General features: G+C 43.5%; 1 protein-coding gene across 5 annotated transcripts; it reads right to left on the reverse strand.

The window, feature by feature from the left end:
• Positions 1 to 208: 208 nt before the first annotated feature.
• Positions 209 to 15360, reverse strand: LOC146523684 (peroxisomal acyl-coenzyme A oxidase 3-like). 5 transcript variants are annotated; one of them, XM_085154017.1, is made up of 8 exons: positions 13562 to 13672; positions 13030 to 13358; positions 7097 to 7239; positions 6708 to 6805; positions 6464 to 6599; positions 5937 to 6011; positions 5758 to 5847; positions 209 to 2288 (listed from the first exon to the last, which is right to left on the reverse strand). In XM_085154017.1, exons 3-8 carry the CDS (start codon positions 7217 to 7219, stop codon positions 2115 to 2117), a joined length of 696 nt encoding a protein of 231 aa, XP_085010143.1. In that variant the 5' UTR covers positions 7220 to 7239; positions 13030 to 13358; positions 13562 to 13672; the 3' UTR covers positions 209 to 2114. The 5 variants fall into 5 exon arrangements, with proteins under 5 accessions (XP_085010143.1, XP_085010145.1, XP_085010142.1 ...); XM_085154019.1 differs by lacking the exons at positions 13030 to 13358; positions 13562 to 13672 and adding an exon at positions 14210 to 15360; XM_085154016.1 differs by lacking the exons at positions 13030 to 13358; positions 13562 to 13672 and adding an exon at positions 9346 to 9464.
• Between the last annotated feature and the right edge of the window lie 3787 nt (positions 15361 to 19147).

The raw sequence follows: 19147 nt of genomic DNA on the forward strand, positions 1-19147 counted from the left end.
GTTGCCACAAATGCGTAATTCGTTGCCACGTTATATCGAATTCGTGCCCACAAATTAGCATTTCGTGCACACGTTATACCTATTTCGTGCCCTCAAAATAGTATTTCCTGGCCACAACTAAGTATTTCATGGGCACGTTATACTATTTCGAGGGCACGAAGTAGTATTTTGTGGCCACAATTTATTTATTTTTTGGACCATGTCATCAGAGGGGCTCCGTACAACAAAGAAGGTAAACACCTCAACAACCGTGGACACGCATCTGACCCACAGCATGGAATTAATCTGCATGACTGTCATTTCTTTCCTGCTGCTTAGCAACGGCGGTGACTCTCAAAACAAAGTGAACAAGAACCCAGTGAGAATCAATAAGAGAACAGATAAGGTATCGAACTGATATTGATAATGGAATAAGAATCACTACATTCTTATCAATTCCCATCACCAGTAATGAACAGTGTGCTTCAGTAAAATCCTCCCTCTGTTAACATTTGTGTTGCTCACAAAAACTCAATACAATAAAACATAAATGATAATATTAAGTATAACCACAGGTTTTTTGTTAGCTTGCTCACAGCCCTCAGAACTTTCTAGGAGCTCATGTCATCAGGTTTCCTCTACACACTGTCAAGTAAAGCTGGTAGCTGGAAGGTGTTAAGTTTTATTTTTAATTAATTTAAAATTATATTTAAACGAAAAAATGTAATTTGTTTCCTTCTTTATAAAAAGAAACATTTGTTTACAGGGTCTAATTCTGATCAAGTGTAACAGTCCATTTCATGCACGTCCATCAGTTAAATCATCCTCGGCTGAAGCGCGCCGAAATCTAGTTCGCTCTGAGTCACGTGACCTGGATGATTTGAACCACACTGTTTGGAAACATCAGCACCTCAGAAGCTCGACACAGTGTCAAAACAGCAGTATTGAGCTTCACATCCCCATCAGTTACTAGAAACTTAGCTGTGAGGTCTCCTATGGCTCTAAACACTGTTGGAGTGGATGGCCTCATTTCAATAGCTACCTGACAACACAAATGCTCTTGGACTTGCTAATAGTTAGGTATGGGTATCGTTTAGGTTTTAGCCGATACCGATGCCAAATCGGTACTTTTGAAACGGTGCCGATGCTTAAATGGTGCTCAAACCGGTGCTTAAAGAATGGAGAACACAAAATTGGTCCAAAAACTTTCAGCTGTTTTTTTTGTAAAAAGATAACAATGTTAGCCTTTTCTGCAGCTATGGGGCATATCTTGGCTGGAAGCAGTGCTTAAACAATGGAAAAAACACAAAACCTCTCATGTTTAACTGTTTTTCACTTTTTCTTTGGTCATTTTAGCCTTTTTGGCCAGGGTGAAGGGAGTATCTGCCATCAAACAAGAAGACAGCTGCATGTAACTACGACGGTGTTTGCTAGTTCACCTTACATTAATGTAATAACGTGGTTAGCCTACTCAACGTAAACTACACACGAACAACATTAAGCTACTCACCCAGAGAAGAACGGCTGCTGCTGCATCATCATCCGTCATCATTTCTGCTACACTGGCAGGGCTAGGGGCCAGGACTCTCTTCTTCGGGTTTTTGGGGGATGTTGCTAACTCCGGGACCAATAACAGGCACCACACCCGCAGTAGATGTGCACGGTGTGAGGTCTCGCAGCAAGCTATCAAATACGGTGCATTTCTCGGCTTTTAAAAAAAAACAAAAAAACGCTATGCGTCGCCAGGTGTTTCATCAGATTCGAGGTGTTACCTCCTTTGACAGTATCAGCTTAAAGCACTTGTTGCAGGTTGCTGAGTTTGCATCTTTTGCTGTGAAGTACAGCCAGACTTTTGACCGCTTCGCCTTGGGCATTTTTAATCTGTAGCTCTGCTCTAAAAGAACGTACGTACCTGGGCCCGCCTACTATCCTTGGAAACATAAAATGATTGGCTAGAATCTAAAGTGTATCACAGCTCAGAAAAAAAAGCACCGAAATAAAGCACCGAAATGTGCGCTGCTTTTCGGTCTGGTTACTACCGTTTATGTCAGAACCGGTGCCATCATAGCACCGGATACCGGTACCCATCCCTACTAATAGTTGCCTTGTACCTTGTGATGCAAGCAGCCATTTCTTTAAAGATATTCAAATTCACCAGAACTCACCGGGACAACAAAAGAGTGCAGTCCGTGGCACACCTGATCAGGTGTGTAGAGCTGAGCATACACCACAGCATGGGTAGCAGTCTTTCCCAGGTTCCCCACCCAGAACTTTGCAGCCTCAAAGTCCGGAGAGTTGATCACAAACTCCTACAGAAGAGAAACAGAAATCAGTTCAAGTGAGGAGAAATTAAAATTCCTCCATGTGATCCTCCATTAGTCAAATGAAAAGTCAGCTATTAGAGACTTTGTATGACCTAAGGGGTGCTCTCTCAAATGCCCTCATAATTTTAAATTAAAATTTTATTTGATTTCATTATTTTATGACATGATCGCATGAAACAGCCAAAAGTCGACAGTTAAAATTAAGCTCACAACTTCAAAAAACTTGAAGTCTTAAAATGTAATGTTGTTGGTTGGAAGTGGAAGAGAAAGCTTAGCAACTTCTAGATAAGAGCCAAGATGAAACATTTCTGGAGGGTGTAGCTGTAAAAGGGAGTTTTTCCTTCCCACTGTTGCCACAGTGCTTGCTCATTAGGGGTGTCTGATTTTGGGGGTTTCTGTATTATTGTAAGGTCTTTATCTTACAGTATTAAATGCCTTCAGGCAACTGTCGTTGTGATTTGCCACTATATACAGTGGGGCAAAAAAGTATTTAGTCAGCCACTGATTGTGCAAGTTCCCCCACTTAAAATGATGACAGAGGTCAGTAATTTGCACCAGAGGTACACTTCAACTGTGAGAGACAGAATGTGAAAAAAAAATCCATGAATTCACATGGTAGGATTTGTAAAGAATTTATTCGTAAATCAGGGTGGAAAATAAGTATTTGGTCAATAACAAAAATACAACTCAATACTTTGTAACATAACCTTTGTTGGCAATAACAGAGGTCAAACGTTTACTATAGGTCTTTACCAGGTTTGCACACACAGTAGCTGGTATTTTGGCCCATTCCTCCATGCAGATCTTCTCAAGAGCAGTGATGTTTTGGGGCTGTCGCCGAGCAACACGGACTTTCAACTCCCGCCACAGATTTTCTATGGGGTTGAGGTCTGGAGACTGGCTAGGCCACTCCAGGACTTTCAAATGCTTCTTACGGAGCCACTCCTTTGTTGCCCGGGCGGTGTGTTTTGGATCATTGTCATGTTGGAAGACCCAGCCTCGTTTCATCTTCAAAGTTCTCACTGATGGAAGGAGGTTTTGGCTCAAAATCTCACGATACTTGGCCCCATTCATTCTGTCCTTAACACGGATCAGTCGTCCTGTCCCCTTGGCAGAAAAACAGCCCCATAGCATGATGTTTCCACCCCCATGCTTCACAGTAGGTATGGTGTTCTTGGGATGCAACTCAGTATTCTTCTTCCTCCAAACACGACGAGTTGAGTTTATACCAAAAAGTTCTACTTTGGTTTCATCTGACCACATGACATTCTCCCAATCCTCTGCTGTATCATCCATGTGCTCTCTGGCAAACTTCAGACGGGCCTGGACATGCACTGGCTTCAGCAGCGGAACACGTCTGGCACTGCGGGATTTGATTCCCTGCCGTTGTAGTGTGTTACTGATGGTGACCTTTGTTACTTTGGTCCCAGCTCTCTGCAGGTCATTCACCAGGTCCCCCCGTGTGGTTCTGGGATCTTTGCTCACCGTTCTCATGATCATTTTGACCCCACGGGATGAGATCTTGCGTGGAGCCCCAGATCGAGGGAGATTATCAGTGGTCTTGTATGTCTTCCATTTTCTGATGATTGCTCCCACAGTTGATTTTTTCACACCAAGCTGCTTGCCTATTGTAGATTCACTCTTCCCAGTCTGGTGCAGGTCTACAATTCTTTTCCTGGTGTCCTTCGAAAGCTCTTTGGTCTTGGCCATGGCGGAGTTTGGAGTCTGACTGGTTGAGGCTGTGGACAGGTGTCTTTTATACAGATGATGAGGTCAAACAGGTGCCATTCATACAGGTAACGAGTGGGGGACAGAAAAGCTTCTTACAGAAGACGTTACAGGTCTGTGAGAGCCAGGGATTTTCCTTGTTTGAGGTGACCAAATACTTATTTTCCACCCTGATTTACGAATAAATTCTTTACAAATCCTACCATGTGAATTCATGGATTTTTTTTTCACATTCTGTCTCTCACAGTTGAAGTGTACCTCTGGTGCAAATTACTGACCTCTGTCATCATTTTAAGTGGGGGAACTTGCACAATCGGTGGCTGACTAAATACTTTTTTGCCCCACTGTAAATGGATCTACAGGGCAGAGCCCCACACCATAATCACAGTGCAGTCAGACAAATGCCATTTTCCAGGCAACCACCAAACCAAGACTCCTCAATCATATCAGCAGTAGAAGAAGCAATATGAGAAAATACCTACCAATCCTGGAGACCGAGCAATACTGGAAGACCATATGGGAGAAGGACGATACTTAATAACGCTTAGTGACCATAAGAGCAGACCACAGCAACCTCCTGAACAGGATCCAGTAACCATCACAGTGGCAAACATCCAAGAAAGAGTCTTCAGCATGAACAGCTGGATAACACCAGGCCCTGATGATCCAAACCCACTGGCTGAAGAAGCAAACTGCACTCCATGAGCACCTGGCAGCACAAATGAACCAGCTGCTAATGGAAAACACATGCTCAGAAGGGCTAACGAAAGGCGAAACAGCAGCTACTGGTAGACAGAAGTAGCCCGAGACTGTAAGACCAGACTGACTGACCTGTGCACCGCCTGTATTGACTACAAGAAAGCCTCAATGACTCAATGCTCCACACATGGATCCTGGAATTCTGTACAGGATCAAAGGGACCCTCAGAACCTACAGTGGGGATGTGAAGAACAACACTAGAGGCCAACTTCAAGCTAATAGCGCAACTGGCATCAAGTGCACGATCTACCAAGGAGATGCTCTCTCCCCACTGTTCTCCATAAGCCTGAACCCCCTCGGTGAAGTCATCAAATCTGGCTATGGATACAGACTACGGCATGGAGTAATTGTCAGCGACCTCCTCTACATGGATGACTGTACTCCAAGAGTGAACGAGACATTGATTAACTGATCTATACCACTAGGATCTACAGCAATGACACTGGAATGTCATTCGAACATGAGAAGTGTAGTCGGATGGTAACAAAAACAGGGAATAATCAGCTAGTCAAAGGAGGACAAGCCCGACCTCAGCATGCATGAAGGGTTTCACTCCAAAGCACCCTGACACTACACGCTAAGGCGAAGTAAGGTTGCCATGGACTACTGTGTGTAAAAAACACTTTTCAAGATGAAACTACACAGATCCATGAGTGCATTAGGAAGACGGCCACATCCGATTATGTGTTTAGTGAATTCCTCAGGCAGCAGAAACCCAAGAAAGATGAAGAGCAAGAAGTGGAACCATCATGGAAGAAGAGCCCCTGCATGGCATGTACAACGGCAGACAGAAAAGGTGGCTGATATCAAAAAATCCCCAGGAAGTGCTTCCTGTGGTACTCTGAGCATTTGGTGCAGTAATCCCAAAAATGGGAAGTTGGCTCCAGCAGTTCCCAGGAATGACAAAACCCATCCAGATAAAGACTGCCTGCAAGGTTGTGTGTGTGTGTTTTCAGAGTGTACTGACCTGAGTAGAGGGGTCATACTTGGCTGTGGTCCTCATGGCTCTGGTGTTACTGCCATGGCTCAACTCAGTCAATGCAAAGCATCCAAAGATCTATAAGCACATATGTAAAAGTTTTATGAACACAATAGCAGATAGTAAGCAGTCGACTTTCTCCTCTTACTCAGGATTCGCTGTCTTACCCTCATGTCTTCAGTGTCTTCAACAAATTTCTTATGTCTGCTTGACCCTGAGTTGGCAACAGTTGCTCCAAACATCTGAAACATAAAAGGTTTTGAATCTAACTCACTGATTGACACGATAAAAGAGAAAAACAAATAATAACAGCTATGTGAAGATATTAAACAAATGAAAGCTTTTCCCCCAATTTTAAAAACTGTGTTTAACACAACTGATCTTTATGCAGAATACCCTTTTAGTGATGTTTTGTAAATGCATCCTGGAGAATAATAATAGTGGCTCAATCCAAAAACTAGACACTTCCTAATGCTTGTGGAAATTCAAACAAACAAACAAACCAACCAACCAACCAACCAACCACACGTTCTATGGTTTAAAATTACAGTGTTGCTTGTTTTAGAGTGAAAACAGATGTGGCTTTACAAGTCATAAACCTTCTTAACATTGCTCAGAAACACAATCTTCAGTTATCTCATATAACACACACTCTGTGTGTCTGTGTGAGGACATTTTACTCAAACACAATTACCCCCAGGCTGAGGAAGAGCTTAGCAACCATGGCCCAGTCATACATGCCCAGACAGTCGTCGAGGCATATCGCTTTCCAGGGATTGGCCATCGCCTCTTCCTTGGTGACAAAGTTGTACCGAAGCAGCTGCTTCATTCTGTGAATTTTCATATGGAGTTTTATTGTCTTTAGAAAGTACCGACTTACAGAACAGAGGACACGACAGGTGCTACATCACTTCAGCTGTAGTTTACCAAGTAGATACCTCAGAAAGTTCAGCTCTCTCTTTTTCTCCATGGGGACATCTTCACCAGGCTGACGGGCAAACAGAGGGTCGTTCTCCAGTGTCCTGAACACGTGTTGCTATAATGTGGAAATGACCAGACAGAGTAAGACAAAGTGAAATCCATCTGTGTGTTGGTCAATAGCTCAGAAGCAGAATCATGGAGAAGTGTGATGATTTATTCTAGGAGAAGTGAAAACGCAATAGTTAAAGGTGAGGATGTAAATATATCATCCTGTCTATGCTCTAAGTGAAAATCTCTTGACTTCTCAGTGGCAAGTTACACCAGTTTAGGCTTACCATATGATTTTCCTGATCTTACGCAAACGCTGTTTAATACACAATGCCACGAGTACAGCCTGTGATGTTACCTTGAATAGATATACATCTTCTCCAACTATAAAGTGGACCATGTCCTTCCAGTTGAAGGAGGCTTTGTTCCTGTAGACATCGAGTGGGCCGCTGGGGAGGTCAGCCACGTTATGGTTCATCATGTTTCAAGGCACTGTGCACTCTGAAGAGATACAAGACAGAAGAAAATGGGACAAGCATGGAAAGCATACTTTAATGTGTGTACTGAAATATTATGCTCAACAGCATTGAATGCTGCAGTGAGGTCAAGCACAAGCGCAGAGATGAGTCCAGTGTCAGAGGCCTTACTGAGACCGTTTCTGTGCTGTGATGAAAGCTGACTGAAGTGCAGTATCAGATATTTCTTTTAAGAAAGTGTACAAGTCAGATTAAATGCATTAATGTATACATTTTAGTGACCTTGAAGATTATTCAATAACATATAAATGTAATGCTGGGTTCAAAATTGTGCATTAATACCTGAAAACTAAACTGCACACACGCTTGATTTAAAGTATAATTTTAATGACAAGTTTTTTCTTCATTGGTTTAGTGACGCTATGTAGGTACAGGTCAGCCACCCATGGGGAGGCCTACAGTGTTATTCACTGATTGTCTATTTGCACACATGTAGATTTGACCAAACTCTTTAGCAAAGGTTTTACAGCTAGCATATCAACAATGACTACTGCACTTCAAATAAGCTCTTTCGTGTTGATATAGGACGTACAGACGTACTTTTTTACTAGGGCTGGGTATCGTCACTGATTTCTAGAATCGTTTCAATGCCGATTCACAAGGTCCCGAATCGATTCGATCCACGATTCGATTAAATTCGATTCGATTCGATTCGATTCGATTCAATTCGATTCAATTCGATTTGAATCTGGGAAATTTTGACAGTCAGAAATATTATAATTCAGATCAGTACATTTACATATTTTTGTATCTATAAAAAGGAAGCTGATACACGCAAGACTTTATCAAAGGTGTGAGCATCACAGCAGATGCCTTTGTGTCAAAGTAGCTGAAGATAAAACACAGAAAAACATGAAGGTTTTCCTGGCCTGGGATTTTATAAAAATATTCTGCAGTACATCAAAAACGAAAGAAAACCATTAATGAACATACATATCAGCTAACATATACCTCTGACGTTACAGCGATTTTATTAGAGACATGGCTAAGCGTTTTGCATTTTGCATAATTTTAAAAAGTTTAAATTTGTTCAGTATTGAACGGCAGAAATTAGGTTTTCTTTTCAGAAGTATGTAAACGGGAAAAAAACAGCGGCCGACAGCGCTGTAAACAACGGTAGACTTGTGCATAACAAGCAAGCGAATAATGAAGAAAACAGTACAGAGAGAAAGAGAAAGAGAGAGAGAGAGAGAGCTATGCATGAAATGTGGTGGAAGCAAAACAGGAAAAGTCAGAGTGAATTCATGACAATGTTTATGTGAAGCGTAGTTTGGATCTTCTTTTTGAAGAGAGATAAAACTAACAGCTTTAGAATCAGCGCAAAAAGGGCGTAAACACAAAGCGCGGACCCGCCGACAGATCAGAATCAGTGACCTGTCGGCTTTCAGCCCCGACCGTGTCCGTGCCGTGGGGTGAGAAAGGCGACATCTCACTGATTCTGATCCGCGGGTCCGCGCTGTGTGTTTACATCTTTGTGCAGAATCCGTGTTCCTGCTCTCATTTACTGTCTTAGCTGTTTGATGGTTGTTGAAATTTTGTGAGATTTCACCTGAGATTCTGTCATTTCGGGCAAAATAAATTTATATTAAAAAATCGATTCAGGATTTTAATGAATCGATTTCACGTTATCCAAGCCAGAATCTATTTTAATCGATAAATCGATTATAAAAACCCACCCCTATTTTTTACGGCTCAAGAACATCACCGACGATCAAAGACAAGCGTGACCTTTATACCTTTTTGTAACCTTATCAGCTGCCACACGCAGACCAAAGTTCAAAGCTAACAGTGTCTGGACCCGCTAATGCACATGAAGGATTTCCACGGCGTTGTGCTCAGCGTCACCTGTTGTGGACTGGCAGGTGTGCAAAACTGACTAAAGGAAATCCTCAAGGTTGATTCTGGTCACCTGGACGTTTTCATCGGGAGAAACGTTTCTTCACGCATCCAGGTGACTCCTTCGGTCTCAGCTGACTGCAGGTTTCCCCAACATTATAAAAGTAAAGTCTTCACTTGAATAAGCCTTTAGGTGCATACGTCACGTCACGTCACGTCTCATCTCATATCTTACCAAACGCTGCGGTTGTCACGCCGGTGTGTCGCTGGCTTCTCTGTCAGTTTCCCAACTGAACTGTGAGCTACGCGTAAGAAGGTAAGTAGGAGAAATGACGCGTCCTAACAGCGACGACACTTCCTCTCTGTATCCTTCAGAATAAAAGTATCCTCTAGCGCAGTGAAAAGTAACATCATTTGTTACATTTTAGGAAATCCATGCGGAATCACGTGATCACATCGCTTATTACTAACACTGATGTTACACTGACGCAACATTTACCAACGGTAAAATATCACTTTATGAATTGTTTATTGGTCTAATCTATTTTATGATGGTGTTTGATAGGTTTGGGTAAACTTGTAATGCAATATTTATTTGTTTTAGAACAAAGGGAAACTGTCTTATACAGCACACCACAAACATACAACATATTGAGTTTCGCGAGAACATTACCCCAAACCCAAACCCTACAAGTCCCTTTCCTCCCCGTCTCCACCCCCACCCTCATTCATTACCAACACATATATGCTTTGCAGCATAACCACAACATTCCAACGACACCACAGGTTAACGTCATGAATAAGGGGAAAGGTACAATCAGTACCTTGTGTCCCAGGGATCCCAGGGGCTATGTTGTCTGGGGGCTTTTGCCCCCTGGTAGGGTCTCCCATGGCAAATTGGTCCTGGGTGAGGGACCAGACAAAGAGCGATTCAGAAGACCCTTATGAACAGAACACCGAGGGAACAGTTTACCCTGCCCGGGATAGGGTTACCGGGGCCCCGCCCTGGAGCCAGGCCCGGGGAGGGTGCCCGAGGGCGAGCGTCTGGTGGCCGGGCCTTAGTCCATGGGGCCCGGCCGGGCACAGCCCGAAGAGGAGACATGGGCCCATCCTCCCGCAGGCCCACCACCCGCAGGAGGCGCCATAGGGGTCGGGTGCATTGTGTGCCGGGTGGCGGCCAGGAGCGGAGGCCCTGGCGGACTGACCCCCGGCTGCCAAGACTGGCAATAGGGACATGGAATGTCACCTCTCTGGTGGGGAAGGAGCCTGAGTTAGTGCGTGAGGTTGAGAGGTACCGGCTAGATATAGTCGGGCTCACCTCTACGCATGGCTTGGGCTCTGGAACCAGTCTCCTGGAGAGGGGCTGGACTCTGTCTCAGTCTGGAGTTGCCCCTGGTGAGAGGCGGCGGACTGGGGTGGGTATTCTAATATCCCCTCGGCTTGCTGCCGGTACATTGGGGTTTTTCCCGGAGGACGAGAGGGTTTGTTCCCTGCGCCTTAGGGTCGGGGAACGGCTCCTGACTGTCATCTGCGCTTATGCGCCGAGTGGCAGTTCGGAGTACCCAGCCTTCTTAGAGTCCCTGGGGGGGGGGGGGGGTGCTGGAAGGTGCTCGACCTGGAGACTCTGTTGTCCTGCTGGGAGACTTCAATGCTCACGTGGGTAACGACAGCGAGACCTGGAGGGGCGTGATTGGGAGGAACGGCCTCCCTGATCTGAACCCGAGCGGTGCTTTGTTATTGGACTTCTGTGCTAATCACAGTTTGGCCATAACGAACACCTTGTTCGAACATAAGAGTGTCCATAAGTGCACGTGGCACCAGGACGCTCTAGGCCGTAGGTCGATGATCGATTTTGTAATCGTATCACCAGACCTGCGACCATATGTTCTGGACACTCGGGTAAAGAGAGGGGCTGAGCTGTCAACTGATCACCACCTGGTGGTGAGTTGGATCAGGTGGCGGGGGAGGACGCTGGACAGACCTGGTGCACCTAAACGCGTAGTGAGGGTGTGCTGGGAATGCCTGGCAGAGGCCCCAGTCTGCGAGATCTTCAACGCACACCTCCGGCAGAGCTTCAACAGCATTCCGAGGGAGGCGGGGGACATTGAGTCCGAATGGACCATGTTCAGTGTCGCCATTGCCGAAGCTGCTGCATTGAGCTGCGGCCGCAAGGTGGTTGGTGCCTGCCGTGGTGGTAATCCCCGAACCAAATGGTGGACACCAGAGGTGAAGGGAGCCACCAGGCTGAAGAAGGAGTCCTATCGGGCTTGGTTAGCCTGTGGGACTCCGGAGGCAGCCGACAGGTATCGACAGGCCAAGCGGAATGCGGCTCGGGCAGTGGCTGAAGCAAAAACTCGGGTGTGGGAGGAGTTCGGAGAGGCCATGGAAAAAGACTTTCGGACTGCCTTGAAGAGATTCTGGCAAACCGTCAGGCGTCTCAGGAGGGGAAAGCGGTGCTCTACCTGCACTGTGTATAGTGCTGGCGGAGCGCTGCTGACGTCGACTGAGAAAATTGTCAGGCGGTGGAAGGAAAATACTTCGAGGACGTCCTTAATCCCACTGATGCGACTTCCGAGGAGGAAGCAGAGTCTGGGGATGAGGGGAATGACCCGCCAATTTCCGGGGGCGAGGTCACTCAGGCAGTTAAACAACTCCTTGGTGGCAGAGCCCCTGGTGTTGATGAGGTCCGCCCCGAGTTCCTGAAGGCTCTGGACGTTGTAGGGCTGTCCTGGTTGACACGCCTCTGCAATGTTGCGTGGAGATCAGGGGCAGTACCCCTGGACTGGCAGACCGGGGTGGTGGTCCCCATCTTTAAGAACGGGGACCGGAGGGTGTGTTCCAACTACAGGGGGATCACACTCCTCAGCCTCCCCGGGAAAGTCTATGCCAGGGTGCTGGAAAGGAGAGTTCGTCCGCTAGTCGAACCTCGGATACAGGAGGAACAATGTGGTTTTCGTCCTAGTCGCGGAACACTGGACCAGCTCTTCATCCTCTCGAGGATACTTGAGGGTGCATGGGAGTTTGCCCAACCAGTCTACATGTGTTTTGTGGACTTGGAGAAGGCATTCGACCGTGTCCCTCGGGGTGTCCTGTGGGAGGTGTTGCGGGAAATGCCTGGAACACCTCACCCAAACTTCACCAAAACAATCTGCAAATTTCATTCAAATTTAATAAACGATCATCTTGTCTTTATTTTTAGTTAGCACATACCTTAAACACTTAGAGCTGTAATGATAGTAATATAAGAGCAGATGCTGCTGGTGCAATAAGCTGTACGCTGTACATCCAATGGATGAATGATCTGATTAGTCGACTAATTGCAAAAATAATCGGTGACTAGTCGATTATCAAAGTAATCGTTTGTGGCAGCCCTAGTTGAAAACGTGTTTTCCGACGATGTCTGCTCTGTAGTAAAATTAGCGATATTTGACTGCCCTGTTGATCTCATTGAAATGTATACAGCCTATTTAAAATCTAAAACTTAACATTGTCCGTAGCCTGCTGTTGTTACCACTGTCCTGTTTGAAATGTAATGAGAGAAACTGGTTATTTTGCCATATGTGCCGATATTGAACCCAAGGTACTAACTAGCTAACTGACCGGATGCCCATTAACCTTATAACTCCTGTTGTGTGTGTGTGTGTGTGTGTGTGTGTGTGTGTGTGTGTGTGTGTACAGATTGTCAGTCCAAAGAGGGAGAGAGGAAAGAGGGGAACATGAGGACAAAGGACAAGATCAGGAAGTACCAGGTAAGTAAACAGACAGGGAGTACTAACAGGCAAAACAGTAACTGTTAAACTGGCAAAGAAAAAGAAAGACAAACAACTCATACAATCTGGAAGTTGTGTTCTCCCTATATTAAAGCTGCTATACAGAATCTGCAAAACAAACTGGGTTGTCAGCTCTGGCACTGCATTACCATATTGAGCTTCAGTCAGAGGAAGTCCACCTCAGGAGGTAGAGCAGGTCAGCTACTAACTGGAAGGTTGGCGGTTTGATCCCTGGCTCCACCAGTCTGCATGCCAAATATCCTTGGGGAAGATACTAACCCCAACTTGCTCTCTGATGCATCCATCAGAATATGAATGACAGTTAGAAAGCACTGAAAGTAGGTTTCTTCATAACACACTGTTAGACTTGTGTGTCTTTAATGCTAAAGAGTGTCTTATCTGTGATTGTCATCTTGACAATCGAGTGCGGGCAGGTTACAGAAACTTCAGCAGGTCCAAGTTCAATTATCACTCTGTCCTAGAAATACATGACACCAGGATTTTCAAGTTACTGATTAATTTAATTGCTACCTGGCACTTTAACATCACTGTCATCAGATTCACCATCAAACTGTGCAAAATGCATCATATTGTACAAACAAGCATGCATCACATCATACAGACGGCACAAATTGAACTATAAACGTGTGTCACGCAGAATAAACAAATAAACAAACATACCTTGCTGCACACAACAAAGAGGGAATGAGTCAATTTGCATAGCAGAGCTCTTCTTGACAAAAGATCTGCGATCCATGTCCCCTTAAGCATAATTCGTTTTTTTGTGGACTGTAAACTCCTCCCACATTTAATGTTGGCTCCTGGCAGGAATGGCAGTGCGACACTAAAACATGCCCCCAGGCAACACAAAATGTAAACATATTTGCATTTTCTCCTGTAGTGTTAACACAAATAAATTATTATTCATAAAAATAGGCTTACTTAAAATTGTATTTAAACAAAACACACATGCAATAATGATGTAATAATTATGGCAGTTAAAAATGATGATGACTCAAGAGCAGACCTTGAGACAATCAAAGTTCAGGTCATTACCCCCAGTGCTTCAACAGGATATCTACAAAATCGCAGGGGAAATGGGGCCCCAGAGGTAAAAGGAGGCAACCCAGGGAAGGAAGTCACGGTTGCCAAAGACTTTATAAAGCTCAAGAGTGAGGCTGGTGCCATTCCAGATATGTTAACATTGTACAATCTTCTGGATAATCAGATCTTCCCCAAACTGAAAACTGTTATTCAGGTTGCCCTAACAAACCCAGTTAGCAGCTGTAGCTGTGAAAGGTCTTTTAGTGTCTTGAGTCAGCTCCATACCTGGCTGAGAAGGACCATGGGTCAAAGCAGACTCCAGCACCTGGCTGTGATGTCAGTTGAGAAAGAGATGCATGAGAGACTTGACCACCAAAATGTGATAGACAGATTTACCAACCTCAAGGTGAGGCGACATAGGTTAAAAGAAAAGAAAAAATCTGCAGAGCCATAGTAGTATCTGCAGTAAAGATATTTTCATACATTGTATACATTGTACCAAAGGCCAAGTGTCTCCATTTTCTAATAATATTTTGTATATTTCAAGGACTCTTCTATTTTTGGAGTGTATTTTTTATGTATCTGTATTGTATTATACATACACTTTAGAAGTGAATCTCTGTCCAAAAAATGCACACAGTTTACTTTTTACTCACTATGAGCATCATTCATCATTTTCCCCCAGTAATTAAGGTTAGGATATGTTTTTTTGTTTTTTTTATTCCAATCCATTCTTCTTTGACAGCATTTTAATAACCTTGATCAGATTTGATGGTTTTGTTACAGACTTTTCAAAAAAGTGTTTTGCTATTCTTTCAAAAATGTGGGGATTAAATTGTGTTAAAATGTACAAAACAGTGATGTCATGTTTTGTGACGAGGACCCAGGCACAGAGAGACTTGATGAATTTAAGAAACTTATGATTTAATAAAGAAATTTGCAGACTTGCACAGAGAGGGTAAAATTATGATGACTGATAATGGAGATGAAGACAACAGACGATGAGGACAGGGAGGAACAGGGGTTTAAATGCACCAAGGAGACAGTCAGAGAGAACTCGGGACAACTGGAGGCATTTAGGGTTGCAGGGACTGACAGAGACGGGGAAGAAGTCTCATTGTGATGAGAAAAGTTTACCTTGCCTGGATGGGCAGCTCTCTGGGTGCTCAGCACCCCCAAAGCTCTGATCCTAGAATCGCCCCTGCATTAAATCATCAAACTGTAAATTATAAATTTTAAATTGTTATTGATCCCTTTACCCCGAGTCCTAAAGTGTATATTTATTTTCTTACTCTTCTTATATTTATTGTTTGTTTACTTTCACTGCTGTAACTGGAGCCTCGTCGTCTCGTCTCTCTATATACTGGACTGTATGTAGCGGAGATGACAATAAAGTTTACTTTGACTTCAGCAGCAAGCAGGCGCACCGAGGGCTCTCGCGCTCACTTTTCTTGTATAGAATTTCGATTTTCAAATTATGAGTCTGTATCATGATGTCTGGTGTTTTCGTGTTTGTTGTTTTGTTTTTATTTTGTTTTATTTTGCAAGTTGGTTATTAGACGCTGCTCCAGCCGGTCAGAGACTCCCCCGCCGCCCCGCCCTTTCCTCCCCTTGCCGCAAGCAGCAGGCGCACCTCGCAAACGGAGGGCGCCCTTACTCCCAGCAAATGGGCGACAGAAAACCGATCGGTGCCTGTACCATTCCCAGTATGTGCTGGCTGATGTCGGGGCAGCATGAGTACGAGCAATTTTTTTTTTTTTTGCCGATGTCCGTGATGCTGCCCCCCACCACGATGCCGCCCCGGGCAACCGCCCGTGTCACCCGTATCTAAAACCGCTACTGGATTCATGTTACAGCAGCTCATGACTGAATGAACGTGGTGCAATAAAAGTATTTTAAAAGTACACTTTTCCTAACACTTAAATTTACTTGAGTAGGGTTAGAGGCTGCGATGTCAGCATGCAGTCAAGTTCTATACTCTTGTTAATGATTTACGGCAATAATTTTATTCAGGTGTGTTGCAACAGGGACACATGGAAAAGTTGCAGGACAGCGGCCCTCGAGGATGGGAGTTAGAGACCCCTGCTACAAAGGGTGGCTGGGCCCTTTGTAGGGTCTCAGCCTTTGTCAGTGTTAAAAGAATCATACCTATGAATCATACCTATACTGCAGCAAGCCACTAGGGGGCAACTGTGATATTTTATCCATATTTGTGAGGCTGTCAAGCTGTTCATCACCCGATGCACTATCACGTGAGGAAACTGATGCCACTGGAAGACTGACATCCAGGCCGCTGGTGACATTTTTTCTCTGTGATAAACTATAGAAATATATTCATTTGAGCAATACAGTCTTTCAGAGAATGTTCTATAGTTCTTTCAAAGTCCTTTGCTGAGACTTGTTCAACTAAACTTAATCTTTCATGCTCCCTCAGTTCTCCAGAGCTGATGTTGCTAGCTTTTGTCTTCTCTCCGCATCAGTTTCTATCTTTCCTGTATTTCTGTGATCGTTTGATGTTGTCTGTGCTCCTGAGTGACACTCATTCCAGGTAGACATTATTTGGCACCTTAGCTTGTGTTTTTACTTTGAAAGAACTTTCTTTGTTGCTTCCTGTGTTCAGACCTTCCCTGGGTTGCCTCCTTTTACCTCTGGGGCCCCATTTCCCCTGCGATTTTGTAGATATCCTGTTGAAGCACTGGGGGTAATGACCTGAACTTTGATTGTCTCAAGGTCTGCTCTTGAGTCATCATCATTTTTAACTGCCATAATTATTACATCATTATTGCATGTGTGTTTTGTTTAAATACAATTTTAAGTAAGCCTATTTTTATGAATAATAATTTATTTGTGTTAACACTACAGGAGAAAATGCAAATATGTTTACATTTTGTGTTGCCTGGGGGCATGTTTTAGTGTCGCACTGCCATTCCTGCCAGGAGCCAACATTAAATGTGGGAGGAGTTTACAGTCCACAAAAAAACGAATTATGCTTAAGGGGACATGGATCGCAGATCTTTTGTCAAGAAGAGCTCTGCTATGCAACTTGACTCATTCCCTCTTTGTTGTGTGCAGCAAGGTATGTTTGTTTATTTGTTTATTCTGCGTGGCACACGTTTATAGTTCAATTTGTGCCGTCTGTATGATGTGATGCATGCTTGTTTGTACAATATGATGCATTTTGCACAGTTTGATGGTGAATCTGATGACAGTGATGTTAAAGTGCCAGGTAGCAATTAAATTAATCAGTAACTTGAAAATCCTGCTGTCATGTATTTCTAGGACGGAGTGATAACTGAACTTGGACCTGCTGAAGTTTCTGTAACCTGCCCGCACTCGATTGTCAAGATGACAATCACAGATACAACACTCTTTAGCATTAAAGACACACAAGTCTCAAACCGCCAACCTTCCAGTTAGTAGCTGACCTGCTCTACCTCCTGAGCTACAGCCACCCCAGAAGGTTTCATCTTTAGTTCACCCCAGAAATAAAGATGAAAAACTTTACAAGCCAGAGAAACCAGACAACCATGGACAGGACATGGAGATACCAGGCAGGCTGGGGAGTTAGAAGGTAAAGAAATACGGAGACAAGACTAGAAAAAACTGGACACAAAAAAATGAAATAACATAATTAACAAAGAACTATATACAACAAACTCAGAAACACTAGTGAAATACTGAACTGAAGTTTAATAGAGCTTGAAGAAAAACAGAAAAAAAACAAGCTGACACACGGTCAAAAGGAACAATAAACAAACTAGTTTTTAGTGGTGTAGTGTGTGCATGAATGTAAGAAAGAATATGGCAAGGGTATGGGAGAAGACATATCTGAAAGACCAACACCACAGAACAAATAAAAGTCCTGGTTTCTAGGGAAAGAAAGAAAAATCTGACAAATACCTCTATTATGTTATGTAGCAATAATTAGAGGCTTAATGATATGGCCAGTCTAATTTATGTAAAGAGCCTAAAGATTTGTTGCAAGGCTTGACAATAATAATAATAATGGATTGCATTTATATAGCGCTTTTCTAGACACTCAAAGCGCTTTACAATTCACTATTCATTCACTCTCACATTCACACACTGGTGGAGGCAAACCACAGTTGTAGACTGACAAAAGCGAGGCTGCCATATCGCGGGATTTATTGGCCTGAAAAAGGCTTTTGATACAATTGAACACAAAATATTGTTGCAACATTGCTCAGCATCTCTGAACTCCTTCAAGACTGTTGGAAACCATTTCAGGAGACGACCTCATGAAGCTCATGGAGAGAATGCCAAGAGTGAGCAAAGCAGGAATCAAAGCAAAGGGCGGATATTACCAAGATATAATCTAAGATATAAAACACGAGTTATTTCACACTTTTTTGCTTACTACATAATTCCATTTGTTCATTCATAGTTTTGATGCCTTCAGTGAGAATCTACAATGTAAACATTCATGAAAATACAGAAAAACCATTAAATGAGAAGCTGTGTCCAAACGTCTGACCGGCAGTGTATATCAAACACTATGTAGCAATATGGCAAAAACCCAGTAGCGGTCCAGACTTTGGCCAAAATCGTTTTTTCGGTCGTTTGCAGGTGGACTTGCCGGCGTGTTTCGGATCACAGTCCTGTTGAATAGCCAGAGTGCGTCTGAGCCTCAGAGCAGGAACTGATGGTTCTGCTCTTTGTTAGAGAGCAAAACTCATGTTTTTGCTGCATGAAGTGACAAAACCAATCAGGCTTCGGGGTTTTTTTCTCTTAATTAAACTGTCATTTAAAAACTGTATTTTAAAAAAATAAAAGCTTCTTATTGGGTAAAATTTATATGAGCAAAGGGTGAAAAGGAATGTTTTTGTACAGAAGATACGCCACATTTTATTTGATGATATATACACATGTATATACTGTGTAATGCATCTTTCTATATCTAGTTATAGTGATACATGTACACAAGTCTGTGTGTAGATCTACAAATGTGATGAAAAAAAACAGCATATTGACATTTCTGGTGTGAAGTTAGAAAAACTGGACGCAGAGACGGTTAAACTACAAAAATATACCAGCTATCAACCAACAATCTTAGTCGAGGTCTTAGGGCTGCAACTAATCTTAATTATTGTTGAGTAGCACACAGTTTTCTTAAAGTTTAAGCACTCGTGTGCAACTAAATGATAATGAAAATGTCGGCGTGTGGAGCAGAGGATTCATGAAAGCTTGTTGAAATCTCGAGTG

The sequence above is a fragment of the Neolamprologus multifasciatus genome, chromosome 3 (genome assembly GCF_963576455.1).
Source record: "Neolamprologus multifasciatus chromosome 3, fNeoMul1.2, whole genome shotgun sequence".
Taxonomy (NCBI): Eukaryota; Metazoa; Chordata; class Actinopteri; order Cichliformes; family Cichlidae; genus Neolamprologus; species Neolamprologus multifasciatus.